At 40.7% G+C, this 26,637-nt stretch overlaps 1 protein-coding gene across 5 annotated transcripts in view; it reads right to left on the bottom strand.

Moving 5' to 3' along the window:
* The window catches only part of NTRK2 (neurotrophic receptor tyrosine kinase 2), a 337,402-nt gene that overhangs the window by 193,075 nt on the left and 117,690 nt on the right, over nt 1-26,637 (bottom strand). Inside the window, exon 12 of one of the 5 annotated variants that reach the window (XM_054689476.1) lies at nt 2,258-7,317. The exons of the other annotated variants lie outside the window; for them this stretch is intronic. Coding sequence (XP_054545451.1) covers nt 7,280-7,317 — 38 coding nt within the window. The 3' untranslated portion in view covers nt 2,258-7,279. Of the gene's footprint in view, nt 1-2,257; nt 7,318-26,637 lie in introns of those variants that run through there. 5 annotated transcript variants of the gene reach the window in all.

The raw sequence follows: 26,637 nt of genomic DNA, 5'->3' as shown, positions 1-26,637 counted from the left end.
GTTGTAAGGAAGATCATGAATTAATGTATTAATACATGTAATCAATGTCAGTTAACTATTACTACATCTTAGATCCTGTGGTAGATCTCAGTTTAAACTATGTTAGAAAAGGTAGCAACAGCAATAAAAGAAGCTTAAATTAAATACTAGTAAATTTCAATGTCTCTTATTAAAAATGATTTAACAGGAAAAAAACACAAATTACACAATATGTTTAAATAAATGAAATTTTACTACTTCCAACTAGGCCAAGCATGTGCTACCCACCAGAATTAGGTCGAGAAACTACTTCAGGGTATAGACAAGAAGAATCTGGTTATTTGTGACAAATTGCCTGTAAACACTTGTTTCTAAGGCTTAAGGGAACTTGAAGCAAGTCTTTTTCGAAATCTCAGCCAATTCATTTGTTATTCTCATTCTGAGCCAAAGATTTTCAAATGGATAATTCAAAAGTTAAAGTTAATATAGTCCCCACTCAAATGATCAAGAATTCTGATTTAATAATGTGAGTACAAAGAGGGAGAACATATTTGGGACATGACCTTCAATGCTATTTCTTTCAAAATTCTCACATTACAGCACATCATTAAAAATCATTGAATTATCATAATATCAGCCTGAAAAGTTCTTTCCTCTCATGATGTCAAAGTGAAATCTAAGGCAGAACAATGTGCAAAAATCACCTTGGCAAGAGAGGGATCTAGAAGCAGAATGGGGATGGCACCTGAGGAAGCTTCAAAGTGGCCATCACAGCGTGGACCACCTCGACAGTTACCACAGTTCACTGTAACTTGGACCCCATTATCTGAACCCACACAGTTGCCCCATGCAAGTCTTTCACAGGCATTTCCTGAGGCATACCCAAGAGAGTGCAAACTGAAGTCCTTCAAAATATTTTTATGAGAGATACGGAGGGCTAAGTGTTTCACATGCACTACCATCCATTTAACTCTCATGAGAGCCCTGCAGGGAGACATGACTGCTATTATCATCATCTCATTTAGCAAATGAGCAAACTGAGGAATGGAGTGGTGTAGTAAATTTGCCAAGGTCACTTAGATTGTGCATAAACCTGCGTAGCCTGGCCCTGTTCCTCCCAACTCGCGTTATTAGGCAATCTCCAAATAGTTGGTAAAATCTGTTCTCAACTCAGAAAAATCAGAAGGATGTTTAGAAAAAAGTACAAGGCACCAGCTCTAAACAGACTTGTTAGAAGAGGCTTGCTGTACTCGGCTTGATAAAACATTGGATCACATTGGATCTATTTTTTCCCAGTCTCTAAGTCTTTGATTTTGAAGCAAAACCTTTTCAAGGTTAACAGAAGGCAAAAGCAGGCTCAAATGAATCACAGTTGGGGTCCTCCCAGCCTTGCTTTCAGGTCCTATTCTAAAGGGGAAAATGAGGATGAGACGGTGCAACTCGTCAGGAGACGGAGACAAAAAGGACATGAGGTGTGCACAGCATGTTAACGGCGAACATGCGACGGAATCTTATCTCTATGTCCCCTGTCTGCTTGCTCGCTGCCTCCCAGGAAAGGAACCCAATGACTGCAGAGTTGCTTACATTGGAGGGCCAGTCGATTGCAGCTTCCTCTTGCCAGGACCACGTCATTGCAAGTTTTTAGATACCAAAGGGCTTTCCCACAGAATGTGGGTTTCTGGGATTTTTTTAAATTTTCTTAACTGTTCTGATTGTCTTTTTAGGATGGCTTTTTAGCCAATAAAAGTATATTTGATGTGGAGCCTCCCTGGTAGTGCAAGGGGTTAAGTCTCAGCACTTTGTGGCAATCCACAGCCACTGTAGCATGAGTTCAATCCTCAGCCAGGGAGCTAACCCGCATGGCACAGCAGACCTCTCCTGTCTTGCCCACTGCTCCCCTTAGCAGTGTATTTCAGTCAATCCACCTGTTCTGTTCCCCACTCTGTCTCTGGTGAATCCCCTCACGCTCCACATCTCTGGTCTGCACCCCAGCTCTTGTATGCATAAATAAATAAATCTTTAAAAAATAAAAGTAATTCGATGCAAGAATCAGTAACCAATAATCTTATAATTCATATTAATGGAAGTTTTAAGTCTTTTTTAGGAAGGATATTATTCCAGAAGCTGTATGATTTGGGACTTCCTCCAAACTCAATGATGTCTCTTAGTCTTCTAGTACCTCTTGTCTTGATGCCACCAATGACGTGCTGGGTGATGGGGTGTGTTTAAGGAAGGGTGGGGATGTGTACACAGTGCCACAGAGAATGAAAGACACATGGAAATGAAGTAAAAACTTTATTGGCTTGTTAAAAAAAAATGAATGAATTCAGCAAGTACATTTATGGTCTATCCACATTGTTAAAACAGCACTTAAAAATAAAATAAAAAACGATTATCCATTATTTACAGGAAATGTGAAAAAATGACTTTAAAACCTACACATTATGGAAAAAAAATCAGGGCATGAGAATGATTCGCAGGCAGCCCATGGATTACAGCAAATGAATTGAACAGGAAATGAGTGAAATAAGGATGTGTCCTTCAATGGTATCCCTAGGGATCTTTTCCCTTTTGTCTTTGCTGCTTTTTTGAGGTATAACTGACAAATAAAATGTCTAAGATGCTTCATGTGTACAACAAGATGATTTGATATACATTGAAATCGAATCCCTCGCTATTTTATATCTGTTTATGTTCCATTAATAAATGGACTTTCTCAAAATAAAGGTGGTGGAAGATTTCTCTTCTACGCTTCTCACCCATTTCTTCATGAAAGCAGCAACTCCAGAAACAACTAATGGTCACCTGCCTTGGGCACCCACCTATGAACACCCCGAGGCTCCCTGTGACATTAGCCTGAACTAAAGTCAGAGTGAGCTCACTGTCAAAATCAGATGCCGGGGAGGTTTCTTAGTGCCTAGAGAGCAAAACAAAGAAATAGTTTGACTTGGGTTGAAAGTGGCCTTCTGTGACAGCTGTTTGCATGTTGGTTTCCAGGTTGGGAATTCTGTTCACTTAATTCAGTCTGGCAGCACCCCACAGAAAATTACCTTCACGTTCCATCCGGGAGATTCCTTAACCTCAGGTGCCCTTGAATAAACTGGCCATGGTTCACAGACACTGATGCTATATGAACACAGCAGAACATACTTCTGTCCTAGCACTCCTGTGGTCCAGTCTGCTGAGCAGCACAGCCCTGGGGGTCTCGCCCAACATGGAACAGCCAGGAATGGCAAAACCTGTGAGGCTGGATGTAGCAATCCTGTGAAGAGCCTACATTATATGCAATCATCTCTCTTCAATGGCTCTCCGTCTGTGTCTAGAGGCAGCATCCCTCTGAGTTCAGACAATACAAGATGAAATGAGAGTCTATTGTAGTGCAAGGAAATTAGATGAAAACTAAAACAGGAGCTCTAGACAGAAATCACTAGAGCAGATGAAAATGCAAATCACCCACAAGCCAACAGGAGTGAGAGAATGAGATAGAGCAAGAGTGACAGCGAGAGAGAGAATTAGTGCAGGTCCCATTTTTCCTTTGAATTCATCTCATAACAACAAAAAATTGAATTTCTGTGTAAAGCAACCAATAAAGCAAATAAAAATAAACTCTCAGTTTGCCATGCCAATTTGGGATGCTAGAGCAGGGGGTGGAGGAAGTCTGAGATTTTAAGAGGAAATAGAGCAAAGAAAGAGGCGAGAGAAAGCAGACACTCCTGCAGCACACCAGGCAGTGAACTGAACGCCTGCCTGTACCCCTTGCGCTCACCTCCAAACTGCTGATAATGACAGAGGAGAGGAGCTTCAAGTTCAGCCCTAATACTGGGTGTAATTTGGGGTTATTCAAGTGGCTTGGAGCCAAAAACCAAACTCCCTGTGTGTTCTGTGTTGTGGGGAAAAGACTGAGAAGGTTTAGTTTTCATCTTTGCTACCTACTTTGGGGATGAACACTCAATGGGTCAAAAATGAAAGCAGTCCCTGCTGGAGACTGGGAGTGAAGCCCTCAATCGATTATCTCTGAACCAGGTGGGGTTTCACTTTCCCTGTTGAGAGGTGAACCTTCTTGGCTTCAAATAATGTATCATGTGATGGCAACAGGTGTTTCTTAGTTTATCTCTGCTGCCTTGGCTCAGTGGGGTCTGATTCAAGATACAGGGCTTGAACCACACTTAAAATGTGGTTTCCCATTCCCAACAGGCACATCAGAACAGGAAGGACACCCCTGAAAATGGGCTGTGAGCTTCCCCTTTTAAACCTGGCTATGGTAGAGGGGCCAGGAGACACACACACTGGTGAAAAGAAAGTCAAGTGTGACAACACAGGGAAGGACCCCACTAGGCTGCCTCTGGCCACTGGGGATGGGGGCCATCAGGAGGTGGAGGGCAAAGAGGGCTAAGAGAGCCCCAGGCAGGGTGAGAGAGCCAAGGTTCCAGCCAGCCGGGGCCACAGGGAGCCACAGGTAAGTGACACGCTACAGGTCACAGGGTTGCTAAACTCAGTGGAGAGAAAGCTCTCAATGGTGATGCCAGGAAACATTTGCAAAGGAAAGAGAAGATTCGGGGAGGAAATAATGATCTCCTTTTAAGACAAAAGTAACTAACTGGCAGCCCACAGACATGTTTTGTTGGCCTACATAATGTTTTAAAAATAACTGAGCCAACTTTTAAAAAATAGGGCCATTTCACATAAAAAATGCAGGTTTCAAGTTTCTCTTAAAGAACCAGAAGATTAGGAAATCTGGGCCCATGTTCCAGGGAGACAGGGGTTGGCTGGGGCCCACGGACAGCTCCCCCTCTGGAGGGTGGGTGTTCAGGTGGGATCCCTGCTTGGCACCTGAAATGTCAGGTCCTTGTCATAGGGATCAGACTCAGTAACAGCAAAGATGCCACCACCCTTTCCTACGGCTACAGAAATATATTAGGACGCTCTAAAGCAATCTGTTATAGGGGGCATAAAAAAGTAAAGGATGAAAGGGGGTGTACAGAAATGAGGAGCTATATTATGACTGTGGTCTTGGGGGATTAAAAAAATGAAAAGCAATGAACTCAAGAACAATGTGAAGCCATTTTCTAATAGCCTACTGTTGTCATGGTTCCCTAGGAGATGTCAACTGCTCTTTGATATATTAAATTGCCTTATCTGTCCATTTCTCTCCATTTTAAAAAAAGATCCACCCTGCAATTCTTCCAATTGTTGAGTATGAATTTTCTTTTCTTTGTCCTTTTGAGTCTTGGAAACTTATAAAATAGTCCTTAAACAATTCATCACCTTTTTATGGCTCAGGGAATAACATAAAGGCTTTGAAAATAATGGTACCAATTAACCAATATTTAAGAACAATTGCTGTACTGACGGCCTCTGCTTGGTTCTCAGTTTGGATTTCAGCTTTCTTTCAGGGTTCAGAATTTCTGCAATTAGCTGTCCTCTGTGTAAATCAACACCTTTGAGAAAGATTGAAATCTAAGTAGTGACAGGAACTGTCATTTAGCAGCAAGCAAGAAAATGGCAATCAGAATATTCAGGTGTCTCCCCACCAAGGGGCAGTTGCTTTCACACTCAAATGTCTTTTTTGGAGAGAAAACTTTTGAGAACAAGCAGGTTATTTATGCTTTGGAGAAACTACCCCTCTTTCAGGGCTGGGCATGGAGTAGCCAATTTAAATGCTGTAATCCATAGGACTCTGTGAAAGGTCTGCTTCAAGCAATAACATATTTAGTGGCTAATGTAAAAGATACAGCATGAAATATTCATCATGGATAATCTTTTTATATCAAGTGGTGCCTAAATGGATCCTGGTTTATTAAGATTAATGCCTTGGTTACACAGGATTCAAAACAATGTTTCCAAACATGTTGGACTAGTAAAGATCTATAAATCCTTAAAGTTGAACTGCAAAACTTGAAACTATTTCCAAAAAAAATTTCAGAACATCAGTTCAGTCGTGGGTCTATGTGCATGCCTTAACAGTCAGAGCCTATTGTGCTTTCAAAGGAAATGTTCCAGATCTGGCTCTGAAGTCCCCCTAACAAGAAAGGTGTGTGACAGGGCAGGGTGAGGGCAGCCAGACCTGTCTTCGGGACAGGGACACTGCCTGGTGCACACTGAGCAAGTGTACCGAGGTCACCACGATGGCCAAGTGAGTGAGACACGTGTCTACGGTAAGACAAAAGCAGGGACGCAGGATTTTGTAACTCTGAGGCTGGCCTCTCAGCAATGAAACTGGACATTATAAAGCACGTATTCATTAGCGACCTGCCACTTCTGTGTTGCTGGGGTCAGGGAGAGCTGCCCTGCCAGTGAAAACCCAGCAGCAGTGGAGTACGTTGTAGGGGACTCTCCTTCTTAGAATGTCGTTTCCTGTTCACAGCAGGCCAGCCATTCTGCTTGCAGGCCTTTTCAGAGTAGAAAAGCTGCATTTCTGTCATGGAAACAGCATGAGATGCTGTGGCCTTCTCACTCAGCAAACTTCTAAAGAGCAGGTGGATTGCGGAGGGCAAATAAAAGGACCTATGCACCATATGTATATATTTCCCTCTTTCACTTCTTCTGAAACTGACTGTGCCTAACTTAAATCTAGAGTCCTGACAAATAACTTTTATATTTTATTTTGCCTGATGACAATCTTTAAAGGAAATCATTAGTATTGATTGCATTTGAACACTGCCATTGAACACTGGACCTTCACGGCCAGTGAAGAACCTCTCAATGACAATACTGAGCTCCCACAGCAATGGTATAATGGACTTTTACTCTTTTAGTCACTGTGCTGTAGATGGAAAGGTGAAACTATCTGAATTCAGTACTGATTAAACAACAAAAAAATGGTGCTAAAAATGTGCATAATGAGTATTAGACTGTTTAGTTTGCACTTATACCTGTCTCTAAATTAGATTTTTTTTTTAACTTTGCAGTTCACCTTTAATGATCAGAAGCAATAACAAACAATACATTTCCAGCAGGGTCACACAGCACGCTTTCAGGCAACACAATCCAATGGAATGTCACTTCGATTTTGTATTTGCATGATAGTAAGAACGAAAGAAGCATTAATTTCAGATGTTTTCTTGAGTTTCTGCTTAGCTGCCTGTGAGCTGTCTCTGCATTGGTGTTCCCCAATCACAGCTCTCAGTATCTGCAGGCTTCCTGTGGTACCACCTGTGAACACCACCCATATCTACCAGAAAACCCCAGGCTAAGCGGCACTTCCCAGAAGAAGCCAATGCCAGTCCCAAGAGTCCAGCTTACAGGCAGCTTCAATCAACAAGCACCACTGCCCCTTTCTCTGTCTTTTCCTTTATTTCAGCTACCCATCCAGTGGGATCTTATGAAACAAAACAAAACCTAAAAAAAACACAAAATAAAATATAAGTCATGGTCAAAAGAAAAATCAATGGAAATTAACATACAAGAACAATCACTTTTAAAAGAACATCAAAATAAACATCAACATTGAGAAACAACATGGAATATGCTTTAAAACATAAAACAAAATATAATAACAGTGTGGAAATTAGGAGAAAATGTGCATCTCATTCTCGAACAACTTAATTTTAAACTTGAAACCAGTTTTATATATCACATGAAACATAGCAAAGAAATGCAAAGGATTTCTGCACACAGCTCCACCTACAACTGAATCAGACGTTGGCCTCCTAGAGAAGAGAAATCTGTGGGCACCATAGATAAGCCTTGAAGAAGTTTCACACACAGAGGAAAAACAAATTCAACAACAAATATTTACCTAAATTTTGTTAATCTTCCTCCACTTAATTTTACCAAAACTTTTTTTCTAAAATAAACTGATAATCACTCAGCAACCAGACTAGAAAACTGGTTGGCTTTCACTGGTGAAATATCAGATACACAATGTCCTAGAATTCTAATTTCGAATTATCGGTCTAAATGCAATTAAGTATAGTATTATATATTTGACACATATATAATAGATATCATAAAACATTTGCTATACAGCACAAAACATGCAGTATATTGTATGTATATATTTTCTAAATATGACATATAGTGTAAGCATATATTCTGTAGAATATATATACATATATAATCTGTCCTATCAATGAGTTCTCCATGTATGAATTGATCATTGACCATATGGCTGATGTGATGTGTCCAAGGTCACCCAAAGATGGAATGGAAGAACTACAATCCCAACACACAATCTTGGCAGTCATTTTCTCTGATTTTGTGTGACACATAAATAAAGAAAATGGAGTTCCTTGACCTCCAAAGCTTCACTGCTCCAATGATGGAGAAGGATTAGTAAATGACCTGAACAATAAAGAACAGCTAATTGACTCTGAGCCAGACTCTCTTCTAAGTTCTCTGTCCAAATTAGTAGTTTGAATTTCACAATAGTTTTATGAGAGAGTTCCAACACTGTGCCTCTTTGCAGGTGAGAAAGAGGAGGTGAGAGTTAAGCAGCTTGTTCAAGTTTCAAAAACTAGCATGCGATGGAGCTCAGATTCCCACCCAGGAACTCAAATTTGCTGCCACTTTGTGGTGTCACTGAGCAGGGAGGACAGACTTTTTCCAAACTAGCCTATGAGAACCCGGTAGGAACAGGAAAGACTTATTACATATAATTCTGTCTGTAATCTGCACAAATCATTGTCAGATTCATAAGTGAGAAAATAGATGACATTGTAGTTGAAACCCCCAAAACGTTTTCAAGTTTAGCTTTGGAAGGCACTTAACCCAACCCTCCAGACTCGATCTTCCCCAACCTGGTGTCTGGTCTGCCAAGTGGTGGTGTCATCTGCCTCCAGAGCTGTAATTACCACCACCAATCTGTATCATCATTTACAAAAACATGAAAAGAGTCTAAAGAGCTTAATTTCCAATGCATTCCTTTCTCCACCCTTCTAAGTCTCAGGAAAAGAACTCAGTTTGGATGCCAAACATCCTTTATGGATTTAATTGCCCACAAAACACTGAGAATTTAGGAAGTATGCAGTGGTGCTGATTAATTCTCCCCCATATCTGTCTCCAGGTCTTTCTAAAGTTCAGCCTCGAGGCAAACATAAGCTGCACTAGTCTAAGAGTGCACCACGGCATGTAAGACAAACGAACCAAAGTCCTCAGTTATTCCTTTAGGTTTTAAGAGGGTGGATCTCAAATTCCTTCCCACCGAAACAATAGGATTAATATTAGGATGTCAACTTTGCCAATAAAAACAGTAGAAACTTGGTGATATAGAAGACATCACTTCCAAACAAAAAGATTTTTGATTCAATATACTAGATTCATGCACATACATTCAATTTTTGAAGGTTATTTGATTGAAAAGTAATAACAGCAGATTACACTGCTAGTGTAACCCTTATGTCCAATGGGTTATGGTGCATGTACTCGAAGAGTTTACCGATATCAGAGAGCTTACGGCAGGAAATAGTCCACTCGTGCCTTGTTTCTATCTGGCACTTTCCTCCCCACATTATACAGTGTCTTAATTATTACAAGTGGGAAATAATTTGCTTTGCTAGACCTTCAATTCACTTGAGCTGCAAGAGCATTTGCTCCCATTGAAACTGATGTCAGGTATCCTTCTTCTGCTTTGCCTTTTCAGATGTATCCTCAAAGAAACAAACATCAGCTCCACATGTCCACACACACACACACAAAGGGAGTGAAGCCCCTACAAAGAAACCCACACAGTATCCCCCTTGTGAGGAAAAGCCAGCCTGTCCCAATGATAATTGCTGTGCAACATCTGCATTCACACCATCACTACCAACCCACCTCCAGGAAGGCAAGTCAGCCTCTCGGGCCATCTCAATCTTCATATATTGTTGATGACCTAAAGCCACACCACTAGAGTCTCAAAAATTAGTTTGATTTGAAGAGTTCACTCTCTTTTAGGGAAATGTATCCAGTGCTTCATAATTCTAAAGGGTGAGAGCAAAATTCAATGAGGACTCAAATTTACCTACCAGATCTCATTACTTTTGTCTGCAAATGTCATAAGAAATTCAAGAAAGGAGCCACAAATAATATAAAACAATAGATAATTGGTTTCTTTTAGAGAGGGGGAAAGTTTTTAGACCACAACAAATGGCTGAACATCTTGTGAGTTTAGCAGCCAAACGAGCTGTCTAGCTTCTGAGCCTCAAATATAGATATTTTGACAATGTGACATTCCGAAGCATTTGCAGCATTCCGATGGTGCATGGTAGTTATCGTGAGAACAGCTCCTTTATCAAAAACAACTTGAGAGAAACTTTGCCACCACTGCTTACACTAGCTGAGCTTAAATAAGAACAAAAATAAAGCAGGTGCAGTCTGAGAAAAGTGATGGAAGATTGAAAGCTGAGCAGAAAAACCTGGATGTGTCCTAAAACTTAGTCTCTGCTACTTGCTGACTTTAGATCTCTTCACCGACCTCTTCAAAAAGGACAGCGGGGCTGAAGGTCACTGAAGCACTGTGTTTTCTTTACCATTGGCTTCAAACCCATTTAGATTTATTTACATTCAAACGTGCACACATTTTCCTCCTATTACTCAGAAGCAATCAGCCAGAAAACGGCAAGGATCTGCAGTATATTTAAATTAACAGCAATTTATCTGGAGCAAAAACGAAAATTGCTGAATTGAAAGGAAGCAAAGGGAACGGAAGAAAATGCAGCTGCTATCTAAAAAAGCAAATCTTATCACATTTGTCATTTGGAGAGTTCATCTAGAAAACTGCCAACTTGGGCATCCACGTGGCATGCTGCCATTTTGGAGACATCCTTGTGAGGAGGTACTGGTCTCCCCGCTCACCTTCACTGGAAAGCAAAGCCAGTGCTTCCTGAGTTTCTTGGAAAATGTTTACTAAGTAAAATCACAGAACAAATTCCAGTACCTGGAAGACATTAGGTGTCTAGAAAATGCTTTCGATCACAAAGCAAGATTTGAGTGAGGTGCATTTCTGCTCTGTTTACACACCTGAAACACACATTGTCCTAATTTAGCATTTATGGAGCATTTAACATAGTTGGCTATTGCACCCACTATGCCTTTTGCCTGTGTCTTTTCTATTTTGTAGGTGACTTGCTCAACCCACATGGCTGACGTGATGTGTCCAAGGTCATCCAGAAATGGAGGGAAAGAACTAAAATCACAACTCACAACCTTGACAGATATTTGCATTATCTAAGTTAGGTCCTGGTACTTTCTTCTCTGAACTCACTTCAGAAGTTGCTTACCCATCCCTCAGACACTCCTTTTGCTCTCCAAGGATATGTTTTGTCCATACCCCATCACTTCTAAAATCTCCTTACACTGGCTTCTCTCCTTAGAGAAGCCCTAACCATTCTGGAAGGTTCAGTGTAAATACCATCTCCTGTGAGTATTTAGCTCACCAGTCTCTTCACTACTAAGGCACTCTATTACATTTACATGGACTTCTTTGAACCTATTTTTTTTTAAAGATTTATTTATTTATTTATACAAGCACTGGGTACAGTCAGAAGCACAGGAGGGTGAGAGAATTCACCAGACCCAGAGTGGGGAGCAGAACAGGCAGACTGATGAAATACACTGCTGAGGGGAGCAGTGGGCACAGCAGATGAGGTCTGTTGCTCCATGAGGGACCCTCGCCGGTAGCCAGGGATCAAACTGGCACTGCGGAGGCTGCGGGCAGCTTTGCAGCCCAGTGCTCAACCACTGCGCCACCAGGGGAGGCCCTGAACCTATTTTTAAAACTTGTGTTTCTTTTTTTATTTATTTCCCTGCACCCCAGACTCTAAGCCATAGAATGGTAGAGAGGTTATGTCTACACATCTTTTATATTGCCCTACATTGCTTCACACAACACTTAAGACTTAATGCGACTGAAGTTTCAGGATACTAATGGTTGAACTTTGGGATTTATTGGAGAACTTCAACATACGAAGCAGCAGAATCAAAATGGAGGGGGAGGAGGGAGACAGCATAACATAGGATCTGCTATTTCTTATTGGTAATTGGGTTATTCAAAAGGCTTTGAAACTTCTTGTAAAAAATCACAACTCTGTTATGAAGTATACTGAAGGTTATGGTGTTAGCCACAGGAGTGTTTTGTGGGTAAAAGGCATTAGCTTATTCTAATTCTTATGATGATCAAAATTACAGTGGGCATGGAGTGGGGCAAAGGGAACTCCTATCTATATACCTGCTGGAGACTGAAAACTAAAAATAAATAACTGAGGATGATCAGGAAGGATTTTAAAGGAAAAACTAGGGATTGACTTTGCAAAATGCAGTTCAGTTCGGAGATGAAAATTCAAGCAGGAAACAAAAAGTTCTTGGCAAAGCTAGAATGTGTAAGAAAAGCCAAAGCATTGCACAATTAAAATTCAATGGTTCTCAGCAGGATGTGATCTGATCAGCAGGGCCCAATGGATGACAAGTATCAGGGTTCAACCACCACCATGCCAGACACTTCTTAGCCTGGGCACATCCAAAGACCATGCCACTGATCCACCTGGGGAATCACCTAAATGCATCTTAAGTGAAACAGAAGAATAACAGATGGAGTTCATTGTTCAGGGCCACTAAGATATTGAAAAGACTTTGACTACAACCATGCTGAGACACCCAAGTCAATCTTCCTTTCTCCTGTGGGTAGCTTTTTGCAAAGTTAAATAACACCTTCCTAAAGACACTGTTTCACATTCTGAGTCCAGAGGCTTACCAGTGACTCAAACATGACCACAGCAATATAGAATTCATTATAGAAGAGCATGTTCTTACTGTTGCCAAAACAGATTTTTGTGCCTAGGTTTGATTTTGCCAAAATACTCTAGCTGGTGGACCCTCTTAGTATATGGAATCAGAATGCGAGGACCTATAGCATCCAAATAGGAGAGAAATGATATAAACCTATTACTCAATGAATCTATAAGTATATATTAATAAAACTTTCAAGAACCTCAAACACACACTGGAAGTTGCCTGATCTGCCTAACTGTGCCTGAAACCATGGTCCACAGACCAAAATGGATCTGGGAATATGCTTCTAAAAAATGAATTGTATACCAAATGAGCAAGAAAAAACCAGTGGACATGGGTCAGCCAGCTTCTGCCTGATGATAGTGATAATGAAGACAGTGAAAGTAGGAGATGGAAAGAGAAAGGGCAGCAGGAAGAGGAGTTCAAGAAAAAGTAGCTGCTGTTTATGAGGTAGGAGACCTCAATCACAAGAAGTTAATAACCACAATTATTGGAGTGTGGAAGTAATGATAATAAGGCTACAAAACAGGACTCAATGTCCAGGTCCAAAGTTAAGCAGATCCTAGGAGGAAGAAAGTAGGTGAAAATCAAATATGTCCTGGAGCTTTACTTTTTCATGAGGCACCACAAGCAATGTTCCAGAAATAGTCTGAAGATTTTTAGTATTTAGGATGCTTATTAAGAAGATGGCAATCATGGTGGCTTTTGTATCTGCCCAGTATCCCTACCTCTCATCAAAAAGCCGAAAGTAACACTCATTAGTGGCTCCAATTAAGCTGAGGGAGACTCAAATTACCTTCACTTGAGTAGAAGTACCTTATAAATCTCATCTCATTAAAATGAGCTAAGTGCATAAGATGATGAAACTTCAGCTGAGCATCAAGCATGTGCTACTTACATGGGTGGAGTTGACAGTGTCTCTGAACTGACTACCACAAACATGAATTGCCCAGATCCGCCTGTGTGGGATCAGAAAGCCTTCATTCCCTGTGGCAGTGGCCATCTTGGAGGGAAGGCTGCCGTCTTGTGAAATGGGGCGGACCAAGTAAAACTGCTGAAGTCAGTGTTCTGAGGACATAACTCCGGCTTTTCAAGAATCTAGCTCCTGGGGTCAGTCCTCCCGCCACAATGTTCTCTTCTCACTAGGTGTTGCTGCCACCTCACCTCCTCCTCATTGCCCAGTTGGCACAGCAATGACAGGACCACCTGCTGTTCCCAGATCTGCAGATCTACTTCCAGGGCTGCTCCAGGCACACCCAGAAAGCTGCCAGGCTTCAGACACTTCTCTGGCCTCTGCCTTCTATCCAGAATTGTGGTTGCACCCAAATTCAGAGATAGGTGAAGATTATGGGGCAGGAAGGAGAGATTCCCCCAAATATGACTTTTCTGTGGTCCCTTTTCTCAACTCTGACCATTAGCAGAACAACTTCCATCATCCCGGAAGTTACCCCAAGAGAACAAGAATTAAAATGTGGCTCTCCTCCAGAGCAGCTGATGTGATGGGAGTGTCAGGTTGGAAAGGTGGTTCACCCTGCTCGTGGTCATACCTGGGATGCCACTGGATACTTCTCTGTAAAACAAAATTTAAAGTCCCGGTTTGGACTCTGCAGAAGCATATCCCATGCAACCCCCAAAAGGCATCTCTTACACAAAGTTTAAAAGGGCATATCCCAGAATTGCTCATCAGTCTGAAAGAGTACCAGCCCGTCACATCAGGGTGTAAGCTCCAACAGGGTGTCCATATCCAGGGAGCTTTCAGAATGCTGGTACCATAGCCAATTGTTCTGCTCCTTACACACACTCCTTATAAGTCTCAGTAAGATGGGCAGCTTACTCTGTTCTCACCAGGAATCCTGATAGTGCAAAGTCACAGCCCTTCATGGCTTTAGACTAGGGCAACTCACAGAACCCCCAACTTGACTTAAATTAGCCCTGTAAATCTAGAATCCGCTGCTTTTAGTGGTATTTATTGTTCAAACAGCTTACCTTGCATAGGCCCATGCTGCCCCACCAGCCCACATCACTATTTTTACCAAGTTACTCCAACAATACCTTTCAGCAACTGGCATGTGCCAACCTCAGCAGTTTACACTGCAACACCCCTTCCTGAAAGAGTCACCCTAGTCCTCGATTCTTTCATGTTGGAACATAGCAAACCCCTTCATAATCCTTTTATTCAGGTACAATTTAAAGATGGATTTTTGAAAGCATGCATTTTACACACACACAGCAGATTTCACAGTTTATTTTCTTTTTTAAATAAAGCGTGCTGTGCATGGCAGATACGGCACACATAACAGCTTGGTTAAGAATTATATCAACCAAGCCAAGAATCAGCCAGCACCAAGCAACAATCAGCCAGCAACAATGCATTCTAGATCTTTTTAAATAAAAATTTAATGTATCCAAACATCTGACATTATTTTAAGGACTGCTTTCCAAAAGTGATGGCAAGTTCTTTGCTAGAGCACAGTCGATTCAAAGGGAAAGATTATTTACCTTATAACTCTCTACACATTCTTGGTTTAAACAGAAATCATGTTCACCTTCTACACATAAGCATAAGATACATTCGAAGACATGTGACAGACAAATGTATTGCTTTATGTGCAAACAGTCAACATTTTTAAATGTCACCGATGAAAAGACAGCATATGATTATTACACGTGTATAGCAGGAATGACTGGATTATAAATTAGTTTTTCTTTCATGCTTCATAATTATGGCCATTTAGCACCCATCATTTAACTACACAAGATCCTAGAACTTCATAGCCACCACTAGAATTAGAATTTTAATAAGTAAAGCTACCCCACATTTCCCTTCCCTGTGATTGCTTGCTAAAAGATTCATTTCCATCCGCTTTGAAGGAAATCCACCTGCCTGACTTGTTAGATAGCAAGTAGCTGTCTGAAGCCAGACAGACCTCAGTTTGGATCTTCTCTTGCCCTTCCTGAGCTGCATAACCCTGGGCAGACAGAAGACCTCTCTGACTCAGCTATTCAATTCAGATGACAGATGAAAACATCTAAAGTGCCATGATACTCAAATTAAAATGAGTACCTAGTGTCGGCCACATTACATATGGGTTCCTGAACTAAGGTGGCTTTTCTAACGTTGTGACTATTAACTACTAAAGAATCAAGTCTTTGAAATTTCTACCTCTCTGATTTATTTTAAAAATAAAATTGGAATGATCCCTCTCATTGAAGATATTTCCATGTTTTATGAAATATGAATGATTTGTAAAAAAATGTTAGGATGATAAACAATTAAACCTAACCTTAACACACCTTCATTGAGGTCATTTAAGAATTATAAATGTGCAGCATGACTTTAAATTAATTAAGGTCCCTATTCTTTAAGTTCACAAGATTAGAATACACTTTCACAAATGCTTGTGTTGTGCCTGGCCAGCGTAACCAAATACTTCTCTTTAGTCTCCCAATTTTCCATTTTTTTGGTTTGATTTTCTGGGCTGCCCAAATGCCTTTTGGGGAATATCTGTAGAACCCCCCACCATCTCTCCTTTCTTCCCCTCCATCCTTCCCCTCTCTTCCTTCCCTTGACCGCCCCTTGTCTTTTCCTGCCTTCCCCTTCCCCTCTCCCTCTGCTTCTCTCTCCTTGGTCCCATATGTCTCACTTTCTCTGTGTGTGGGATCAGCTCTCATTTCCTCCTCTATTTTCTCCTGTGGAAGGGGAAGAGCCAAGTCTATGCTGACATTAATTTTAATCTATCAAGTGGAAATTATGTTCTAGATTTGGCTATGATGTTTCTTTTTTAAAAATCTAAAATCTGATCCTACTCCCCCCGCCCCCCCACCCCGCAATGTGTCTCTGGTTTATAGTTACTTGTAGGTTTTGATTTTCACTTTATTATGATTAGTCTTTATCCTGGTCCCTTATTTAGGTTTTCTAAATTCCTGACACAAGGGGGGTGGGAATTGTATGGGGACTATAACCAAGATGAAAATGCATACATTGTGCAAAAATGAAAAATGATGTAAAAATTATATAAAATTAAAAAAATGCTCAAAAAAATTAAAAATCACCTAAACTCTGGGAAGTTATCTTCCCAGATCTGTGTTATCTTTTGTTTTTGTTGGTTGCTTTGATTTGTTTAACTGAATTGGGAGCAAAGAATATTCAATCTAAGGGCTGATCAAAGATGAAGATAGATTTCTAAAATATTATTAAATCATGTTAGAAGAAATATGACAATTCATAAAAAATATGGTTTCCATATGCCTTTTCAAAGGTGGGTCATTTCACACACTTCTTTGGGGAATAGGATCACCATTTGCTTATTATGAAGGGAAAGGAGCTTTCATTTTGCTGGTAAAAAACATAAAGGCAGAAGGGAGCTATGTGGTCCTATTCTGTTTGAATTAAATACACATTCCACTCACTTATCACATAGTAACGACCTCCCATCGTGATGATAGGGTACCAATGTGTCTTTTTAAATGATCTCGTGTAATTCAGCTTGGCACTTTATGACAAAAAAATACTTGAGCTTCTTTTTCAAAGCAAGAACCTCTGTTATCCACCAAGAAATGCATACTTCGAGAACCACGGAGACTTTAAAGGAGCTGCTACATCAACTAATGAAGTGTGACTGCGACACTCTAAGGCCACTGACTAGAATAATCATATCTCAGTGCTTCCCAAATTTCCAATCAAAGTCATGAGTTGTGAACTCTGACCCTGCCCACAGCTCGGCAATCATTGCAAATGATCACTTTTGATTGCATTTTAGCCCATAGGTTATATAGATTCTTTCTCATGAGCTATGAACTGAAAACATCTCCGAAGGAAAGTGTGCTCAAAAATTCCATCTTCACACTCACTCAGAAGTGTGCAATCCAAACTGACAGCTAGAACCCTGGGGTACTGCATGGGAGCTGTGCTGAACCATAGCTGTCAGAGCCATGGGGTGGCCAGGTGCTGGTGACATGCCCACCCCATGCCACTATCAGCAGGTAAGGTGATGCCAAAAGGGTGACTGTTGATTGGTGCCACCTTTATAAGTCTGAAGGCTGACTAGTGCCAGGGACTTCACCCTCATGGTGGAATGTGCTTCAGCACCTTTCTATGGTTTCAGTCCCAATTCCAGAAACATAAAGCATTTTTTTACAAAGGAGTTTACCTTCATCCACAGTTAAAGGAATCTACAGCTCCACAACTGAGGAATACACATAGAAGATAATTATGAATCCATATTTATTTTCAAGTTGTGATTGTCCTAGACACCTGAACTAGCTCCTCAGAGGCAGGGGGAGCTTCTATTCATGTCCTCTAGATCCTAAGTTGCTTTTGAGTGTTGCTCATTTCCTCCTTTCTAGCATCTTCCAGCAGTAAATAAATGAACCAAACCCTAACTAAATTTAACTGGCTAATTGCACCTAAATTACAGTCACAAAGCCCCTTCAGAAGAGTCAGTCAATTTCTTGAGGGAGAAAGTAAATGTTTTACTATATAATTATAAACTTAATTAACATAAAATAAATTAATTAGGGACTTGAGCTGGTAATGAACACCATGGTTAACTGTTTATTGCTGTATTTTCTACGGGAGTTAATCCTTGGAAAGAAGTCTAACTTGTGCTTTAAACCTTATTTCATCTCACCTCTCCCACCCCCAAGTGAATACTTGAATTTCTTGTTTAGACTCGGCAGTGTGGCTTGGAGTGTCTATTCCACTCAGCCAGCAAACACTTTCAAGCAAGTAGCTACAGAATGAAAATGTTGCCTCATACCCGAGTCTAAATTCTACAGAATTCAAATGGAGATGGTTTATGTGTTAATCTCTAGGGGAAAAAAGTCACGCTCCTAAACCATCATCGCTACAATACTTCCTAGTTGGCAGTTCACTAAAATAACAGATGATTAGCCAAAGCACTCATTTCTTTTTCCCAGAGAATAATGCAAAATCTCACCTAGAGTCCAGAGAACCATCTGCCACAGTTTGTTCCACATCACTGGTTTGCTTGTTTGTTTTTTTTAATTCTGAGAAAGAACTCAAAAATGGCATTGGCAGATAAGGATAGTTTCATAAAACTGACCCAGTTTTCAATCAAGTATTGCTTCAACTATTGTCCTAATGTTTTTCTTCCAACTTAGGAGAGATGGAGGCTGAGAGAAGAACCCTGGGAAGAAAACCATGGCACAGAGTAGGTTCTTGACAGATGAGAAAAGTCTTGTTCTAATTTTCCATAGTGCCTAGAATATCTAAGAACTCTAACCTGCACCTCTCCTACTGTTTTTTTCCTGAATTACTATGAAGGTGGAGATAGAATACACTGATGGATGCTGCCTTGCAAACATTTGACCCCCTGGCTGGTGCAAAGGAGAGTTTTGAGAGTACGGGGTCCGGCCTCGGGCAACTTGCTCCGGCATCCATACCTGTGAAGTGGAGCTAATTTAAGGCTCAGAGTAGTACTTTACTTAATGTATACATTAAATAAGCTAGATGAATTAAGGTAGTACCTAATTTAATATACAAATAAACTGATAAACACTTCTACGCACACCTGTCACATAATACATGTTTATTACACACTACCTATTCCCTTTATCTGCAGACACTAGCTCTCAACTTCTGTCCCTGTGAAATAGCTAATGCACTGCACTCAGCGCTGCAAATGTTTGATGCTACAGGTCTAATTTGTGGGACATCCTGCACAACACATGCACCAAATGGAAAAGACTGACATTGTAAGTAAAAAGATTCTTCTTGTTTCCAATAAGATAAATAAATCGACTGAACAATAAAAACCCATAAATAAAAATTTTAAAAATAATTTGCCATAGAGGATAAAAAAAGATCTTTCTACTCACTGAATCAGAAAGCTTTTATGAGGAAACAGAGACCCAGAGTTCATGCACCCTGCCCCTCGCCCCTCTCATTTGACAGTGAAGGAAGACAACATTCTGAGCACGTGAGGAATCTGTTCAGGTCACAGAGTCAGCACAAGGCAAACTCAGGTCTCTTGTGCTGGTTACAGACTTAGAGCTGGAACAAAATTTCACCACAGCGACAGCGGCTCTCAGGACAGGGTGACGCCAAAGGCAGACCTGGAATCACTTATATATCATGAAATCAATGTTCAGAAGGCTTCAGTCAGGGAATGCCAAATGCATTTCTGCTAAATTACCCATGTATTTTACTTCATTTTATTTTTACTTAAGCATTAAATTAATTTCCACATGAAGAAGAACAGAACCCTTTCACTGCTCTGGGCTATCGGGGAATCACCCATGACTGGTTATGCAGGGCTGGCAAACTTGTTCTACAAAGGGCCAACCAGTAAATATTTTCAAGTTTGCAGGCCATCTGTCTCTGTCACAACTACTCACTCAGTTACTGTGGCATGAAAGCTATCACACAAATGTAAAGGAATGAAGTGGTCGTGTTCCAATAAAACTTTATAAAGTGAGAAGGCAGGTCACATTTTATCCATGGGCTTTAGTTCGCTGACTTTGATTAATGCAGTCTGCTGTCAGAGGTTGTCTTTACCTTATTTTTACCTTTTCCCAGCTTAAACTTCTTCTTTATGAGTGTTTAGACTATTTTAACATTCTTCCAAAGATATGATTAATACGTAGTATACTAGAAAGAAAAGACAGTGTGAATTTATGAAAACTCTAAATTAAGAAATGTGTCAAAAGAAATGCCATTTTATTACTTTCATATACATATAGGAATAAAAATTAAGCCAATAAAACATTTTCAGCATGTTTTGGCAAGTAGGGGGTAATTCAACCTTACTCAAAAGAACTTAAAATTAGATAATTCATCATTAACTATTTTCATGAGATTTCTTCAAAGGGTCTTATTTTCCTAAGATGATGAAATATGATTCCTACCCCTTAATCATATTAACATTTTTAATTGGTGTGGCAATTGCCTTGTTCATAGAAGATGCCCAAATATTCCACCAAGCCAATTCTTCACAAAATTAATGATTTGAATCAGCAAGAATTTTTGAATTTTCAAGAAAACTAAGTAAATTTTAATCTTATGATATCATACATTAATACAATTTTTGAAATAGTTTTATTGCTCCATCTCTAATGGTCTCTATCTGACTTTGGCAGACATTATGGGTTGGTTCATCAAAACCCACTCATAGTCCCCTTTCCCTGGCATTTCTTTGTCTTTGAGGAAGAAACACCAATATACTTGATGTTCCAGGGGCTTTTAAAGCAAGGTATGGGCATTTGATGTAATTCAGACCATTGAGATATAAGCTAGAAGCCTGGGGGGCAGGGAGTTTTCTTTAATTAAAAGGCAAAATCTCATCACAAAATCTTATTGTCCTTCTTCCTTCTTTATACTTGGAATGTAGATTTGACATCTTGGAGGCAACTGAGCTGCTTGAGACCACAAGGTCAGCGATATGAGGAGAGGCCTACCCACTAAGGACAGCAGACAGGAAAGAGGAAGGGTGTCCCTGCTGGCATCATTAAGCCTTGGGTCCAGGAATTCTTGCTGTGTGAAACAAACTTCTGTTCACGTGGTTGTTTATTGTTACAGTCAATGCAATACTAAGTGACACAATCCAAGGAGGCTTTGGACTTATGTTATTCTAAAGGTGGAGAAGTAGAAAAGGAGAATGACTCTAAACTAAAGAGTACAACTACTAACAAAGCAAAGCCCTCAGCGTTCACTGACACCACAGGCATCTGTGTCTGCTGAGAACTCTGCAAAGGCGTATGGGACAATCATGTGGGGCTAGCTGGCAAGCCAGGCAAAAATTCCCAAAGGAAAGTCATACTCATGACCCCAGAAAGCCATAGGGAAGCAGCTGAGCCTCATTCATGCCTCTAAAAGGCTCATAGATGTGACCCTGAGAGCGGGAAGGGGTTTCATGAGTTAGGAGTTAAAGAAGCTTTAGGGTATCCAGCAGAGAACCAAGGAGTGAAAAGATACAAGGTGAATGTTTAACTCAGTGCATCAGAAACTGAGGAGACACAGATTCTTCAAGCTGAATCCCCCAGGGGGGAGGGGATGTATGATGACCCCAAATGACCTTCTGAACTTCCCAGGATCCCAGTGCAGTGGGTGAGAAGATCTGAGAGCTTGTGTACCCAATAGGGGACAGAAATGACTAAGAGTATCCCTGGGCATGAAGACACGTTGATAGGACAATGGAGACACAGGTCCTGTGTGGACCTAACACCATGAGAAGCCTAAAGATACCATCAATGGTGCCACTGAAACTAGAAGCCAAGGTCAAAGACCAAAGGCCAGGGAGATGCCAGAGGAAGGCCCCTGATGGGGGAGGGCAGGTCCCTGAATGGGCCTAGTTCACCTGGAAATGACACCAATAAGAGAAAATAAAGAGCAAAGATGTTCCAAATCTTGGCCTTGAGAGGGTTTTAATATTTTCCCAAAAGACAGATTTCATGAAACTTCTGCCTCCCATATTTCGTTACTGAGATTTTGTCTTCTCACCAAATACAGTGAGATGGAAACAGGTCAGTGCAGGTGAGATGCCTGTGTCAGGTCGTCATGAGAACAGATGCAGCCTACTTAATGTTAGCTGAAGCCCTTGTCCCCACCTCCAGATTTCCCTTGTGCCCAAGTGTTCCCCTCTTTGAAGTCTCCTGGCCTCTACCACGATCACAAAGGCCTGTGTGTTAAAGGGGAAGGCAGCCAAAAGGGCAAAAGTAACATTTTCTCATATGCTTGATTATATAAGGTACTTTGTATACTTTAGCTCATTTGAAGTGTATTTTATCCTCATATCAGAGCTGAGAAAACTGAGAAGATAAGTAACTTCTCCAGTTTCCAACAGCCAATAAAACTCCATGATATCTAACCTCAAAGAGCACTGCATCATATTGGGCTTTTTTGCTGTGCCATTTAGTTTGCCAATATGAACAGCCTTCTTAATCTTTTTACTTTCCCTCCCAGAGAAGAAATTAAAGAGCCATGAGCAGCCTTTGCCCCTGTTCCCAGAACAAAGGCACCAGTGGCAATGGACTAGGATGCTCCCATTTTGAAATGATGCCTGAATCTCATTTCTAGTCAACTTCTCTCTAATCTCTTTTCTTCTTGTAATTTGATATTTTTACACAGATACAATTGTCTCTCCCCCTTCCCCCCCAGTCACCTCTCCCCACTCTCTCCAGTTTTCCTCCATCTCTTAACATGTGCATGTGGTTTGCATCTATTGCTAAATGCTGTAAAATATTCCTGGATGTAGCCCTCTGACAGATACACACATCATCACCTGAGACCTCCAAGTCTCTCTGTTGAACTTGCACTGTGACATGAAAAGAAGCTGGCTGGAGCGCATGTGCAGTCAACTGCCTTGTGGGGAACCTCCCTGAGTTCCACAGCAGGGGCTGGCACCACTTTTTCTGTAAAGGGCCATGTAGTAAAAATCCCCAGTTCTGCCTTCTATTCTGTCTCCCTCTGACACTCACTCAGCTGTGCTGTTTGAACATGGAAGGAGCCACAATGTCAATCAAACATGGCTGTGTTCCAGTAAAACTTCATTAAGAAACGGATTGGAAGCCTCCCTGGTGGCGCAAGGGGTTAAGATGCAACCTGTGAAGCTATCTGCAGCCTCTGCAGCACGCGTTCAATCCCCGGGCAGGGAGCTACCCACATGACGCAGCAGACCTCTCCTGACTCGCCTGCTGCTCCCCTCAACAGTGTATTTCAGTCAATCTGCCTGTTCTGTTCCCCCACTCTGTCTCTGGTGAATCCTCTCACCCCCTCTGGCCTGTACCCCAGTTCTTGTATGCATAAATAAATAAATCTTTAAAAAATATTTAAAGAAATGGATTGGATCCACAGGTCTGCTGACTCTGGTTTTAGTCATTTCTGGCAGCTACACATGAGGGTTAGTTGTTCTTTCCTCCCGATATAGAACAAAATGGAAATTCCTTCCCATGGACATATTTCAGTTTCTATGGTATATAGTTACATATAGGCTGTCATCAATGTCTTCTGGGGAAAAAATTCAAAACGGCATTTCATGAAATTATCTGTGATTGTGACTGAGGAAAAGTGTACACGGCAGGCAAATGTTAAACAGCATTTGTGGGACACAGCTGGGAGAAGATTCCTCGTGGCCACATTCACCATCCTCAACTTCCCATATGAGAAATGCTGCCTCTCAATTAGTAGTGCAGAAATAGTAGTACTTTCATCATGACTCACACTGCAATTTAGGTCATGCCTACGGCGATCAATACAATCCTCCACTTAGATTCTCCATGGCTAATTTGATACCCCTCTCTCCACCCCCTAAATTGGGCGATTTTTTTTAGGTGTTTTCAATTAAGGCAATTTGTCATAGACGCCTCTGTTCTCAATAGAGTGTTTTCACCCAATTTCTCTTTTGTTTTGAAAATAGCAAAGTGGGCCAAATGCATGTGCAAGCGTTAGGCTCAAACCACTATAGTTCGTGCAGTGACTCTCACTAAAAGAGACCTGTCAGCGGTCACTCACACACACACACACACCAGCTGCCTTCCTTCCTTGTCTCACCATCCACACCCATGACAATGCTGTCAGTGAAGACACTGGATATTGGTGAGCACTGGCTAGGCCAGGGACACTTAAGTAGCACTTCCCCTGTGTCACTTCAGAGCTTCCTGATACTTCTGCTTTCCCTGTTTGTAGAAGAGATACTGAGCCAAGGGGGAGTTTCATCTATTTTACAGGTGGGTTATGGAATGCTGAGGTTACAAAATAGTTCAGCTAAATCTCCATCTTACTAACTTGTGACCTTGAGCAACTTTCTTTTAACCTTGTGAGAGGTTAGGTGTTCTCACTTGTATGTGGTGAGAATCACATCTTCCTTAAAACTGTGCTGAAAGACCAAATGAGCTAATACCTATGAGGCTCTAAGTGTGATGCCTTAGCACATGTATTAGCCTGAACTATATGAAAATGCCTGTATCTGACCACTGTCCTAACCTAGGAAAAAAGCAGTTTCCTAGGCTCACACTCATAATGACTCAGAAGGTGGTAGTATTGCTGTTATTATTGTCCAAGAAAATAGTAGATGACCAACATGGCATTTGAATTTGAAACTGACTGATGGTGATGGCTGGCATTTTTTCTATTAATTAGTAACCTTCAAAGAAATCCAATGATATTTTTCACTGAGGCTTCTCTTAATAAACTGAAACTGACATCAGGGAGCTAATAAATGATAAGAACAGCACTGATTTTTTTTTTTTATTTAACTAGCAGCATTTTACAAACAGGATGAAGTCTGTTTCATAACCAGTGAGTGCAGTATATCAGAAATTTGTTTGAAGTATATTAACCAAATGTCAGTTGAATAAAAATGTGAACTGTCTTTCTTCTTTAATGTATGAAGGTTCATGATCTTCTGAAAATTGGGATCAGCCTCATTAAACAGTTATAATTAACTCTGCTCATCATATTCCACAGTGGAATTGCTGCCGTGGTTCATACTTAAAACCAGAAGGATAATTCAGTAGGAACAATCAGATTTTCTCTTTCACATTCCATGATGGGAACAGGGAGTAAAAATAACTTTTTCCTCCCAGGCTGTGGAATCATAGGGTAAAGAGACTTCCCTTGAAATGCCTGTCAGTTCATTGACAAGCTTAAAAGAAATAAATTCCCATCTGAAACTAAACCATTTCTTGTTGTTTTACTATATTCCCAATGGCTACATATGTTGAAAATGCCTGGGTGTTTTTCAAGCTTGAGCTGAGTCTTAGACAATGTCTTTCAAACTCAAAGATAATTCTAAAAAGCCCTAACATATGAGATTCTAATCTCCAGGGTGTTGTCTTATAGGATTATAAAGTCCAATGAGAAAGAAGACTTTCTGCACTGCTTTTTCTCTAAATAAATAACAAAAACACCCTTCTCCAGGCAATGCATAGAGAGGAAATACCATAGCCAAGAAAACATTTGAAAATATCTGAATGGTATTTGGACTGGAAATCATGTGTGTTCTCTGGAACTTTTCAGGGTGTCTAGCCCTGATATGCCCATGTCCAGAAGAAATCTCTGAAGACTAAACTTTTAAAAATGACTTGGGGATGGGGGAGGATGGGTTGAGGGTAGAGGATGCTCCATCTTTGAATTTATATCACCAAGGTTCACTTTGGGATGCTGCAGAAGAAGTAATTTTATTCTTTCTTATCCTTTCTGGCTGCACAAGACATAAGCAATTAACTCTAAATGAACCTAGATATTCTGGTCAAAGTTCTCCAATCATGAAATAAACAATGGAAACACATCTTTTGGAGGGAAGGGTTGTTGGACAGGTCCCCCTTTCATCTCTGTCACATATTCAAATATTGGGTTGTAAAATCATCAAAGCCCTTTCCATAAGTGGCAGAAAATATTGAACTCATTCTGGTTAGCAGAAATGATTAGAAGCTCACATTTCTGTTACATTTTAAGTTAGAGAGTCTTCATTCTAAAAAGCTAAGCTCAGGCTATAAATAGTGGAGTAAAGAAACTGAATATGATAGGACACTACTAGGCAAATCTCAAGAGGGCAATGCTATACTTGAAAGGAAAGAGCTAACTAAAATCTGACATGGAAATAACAGAAAAGGCAACACATTGATTGCTGGTCTTCAAAATCCACATTCTAGCCAAAGCTCATTTTAGTAGCAATAACTGACCTATCAGTACAGAAGGGCCTCTTGCTATTCTATCCTGAACTAAATTAGTCTTTCAACTCTTTGAAACTCTACTGCAGAAGAACTTATTTCAGATGCCTGCACCAATACCTCTACTCCCTCCTTTGACATTTAATTGGCCCCACACTCTACGCTATATTTTCCTGAACTACATCTATCAAGATGGATGAATGGGATGGTTTTCAAAACCCTAGAAAAGACTAGCTGACAGAGCAAATTTCCCCACTGACCTTGAGACTATTGATCAAGCTGTATCTCTGTTACAGAGGTAGGGAAATTAAGCAGTCTTCTAAA

Source organism: Talpa occidentalis, unplaced genomic scaffold, assembly GCF_014898055.3.
Source record: "Talpa occidentalis isolate TD23 unplaced genomic scaffold, MPIMG_talOcc4v2.1 talOcc4.7, whole genome shotgun sequence".
Lineage (NCBI taxonomy): Eukaryota > Metazoa > Chordata > Mammalia > Eulipotyphla > Talpidae > Talpa > Talpa occidentalis.
The sequence above is the reverse complement of the archived record's forward strand: the minus strand, read 5'-3'. Positions and strand labels throughout refer to the sequence as shown.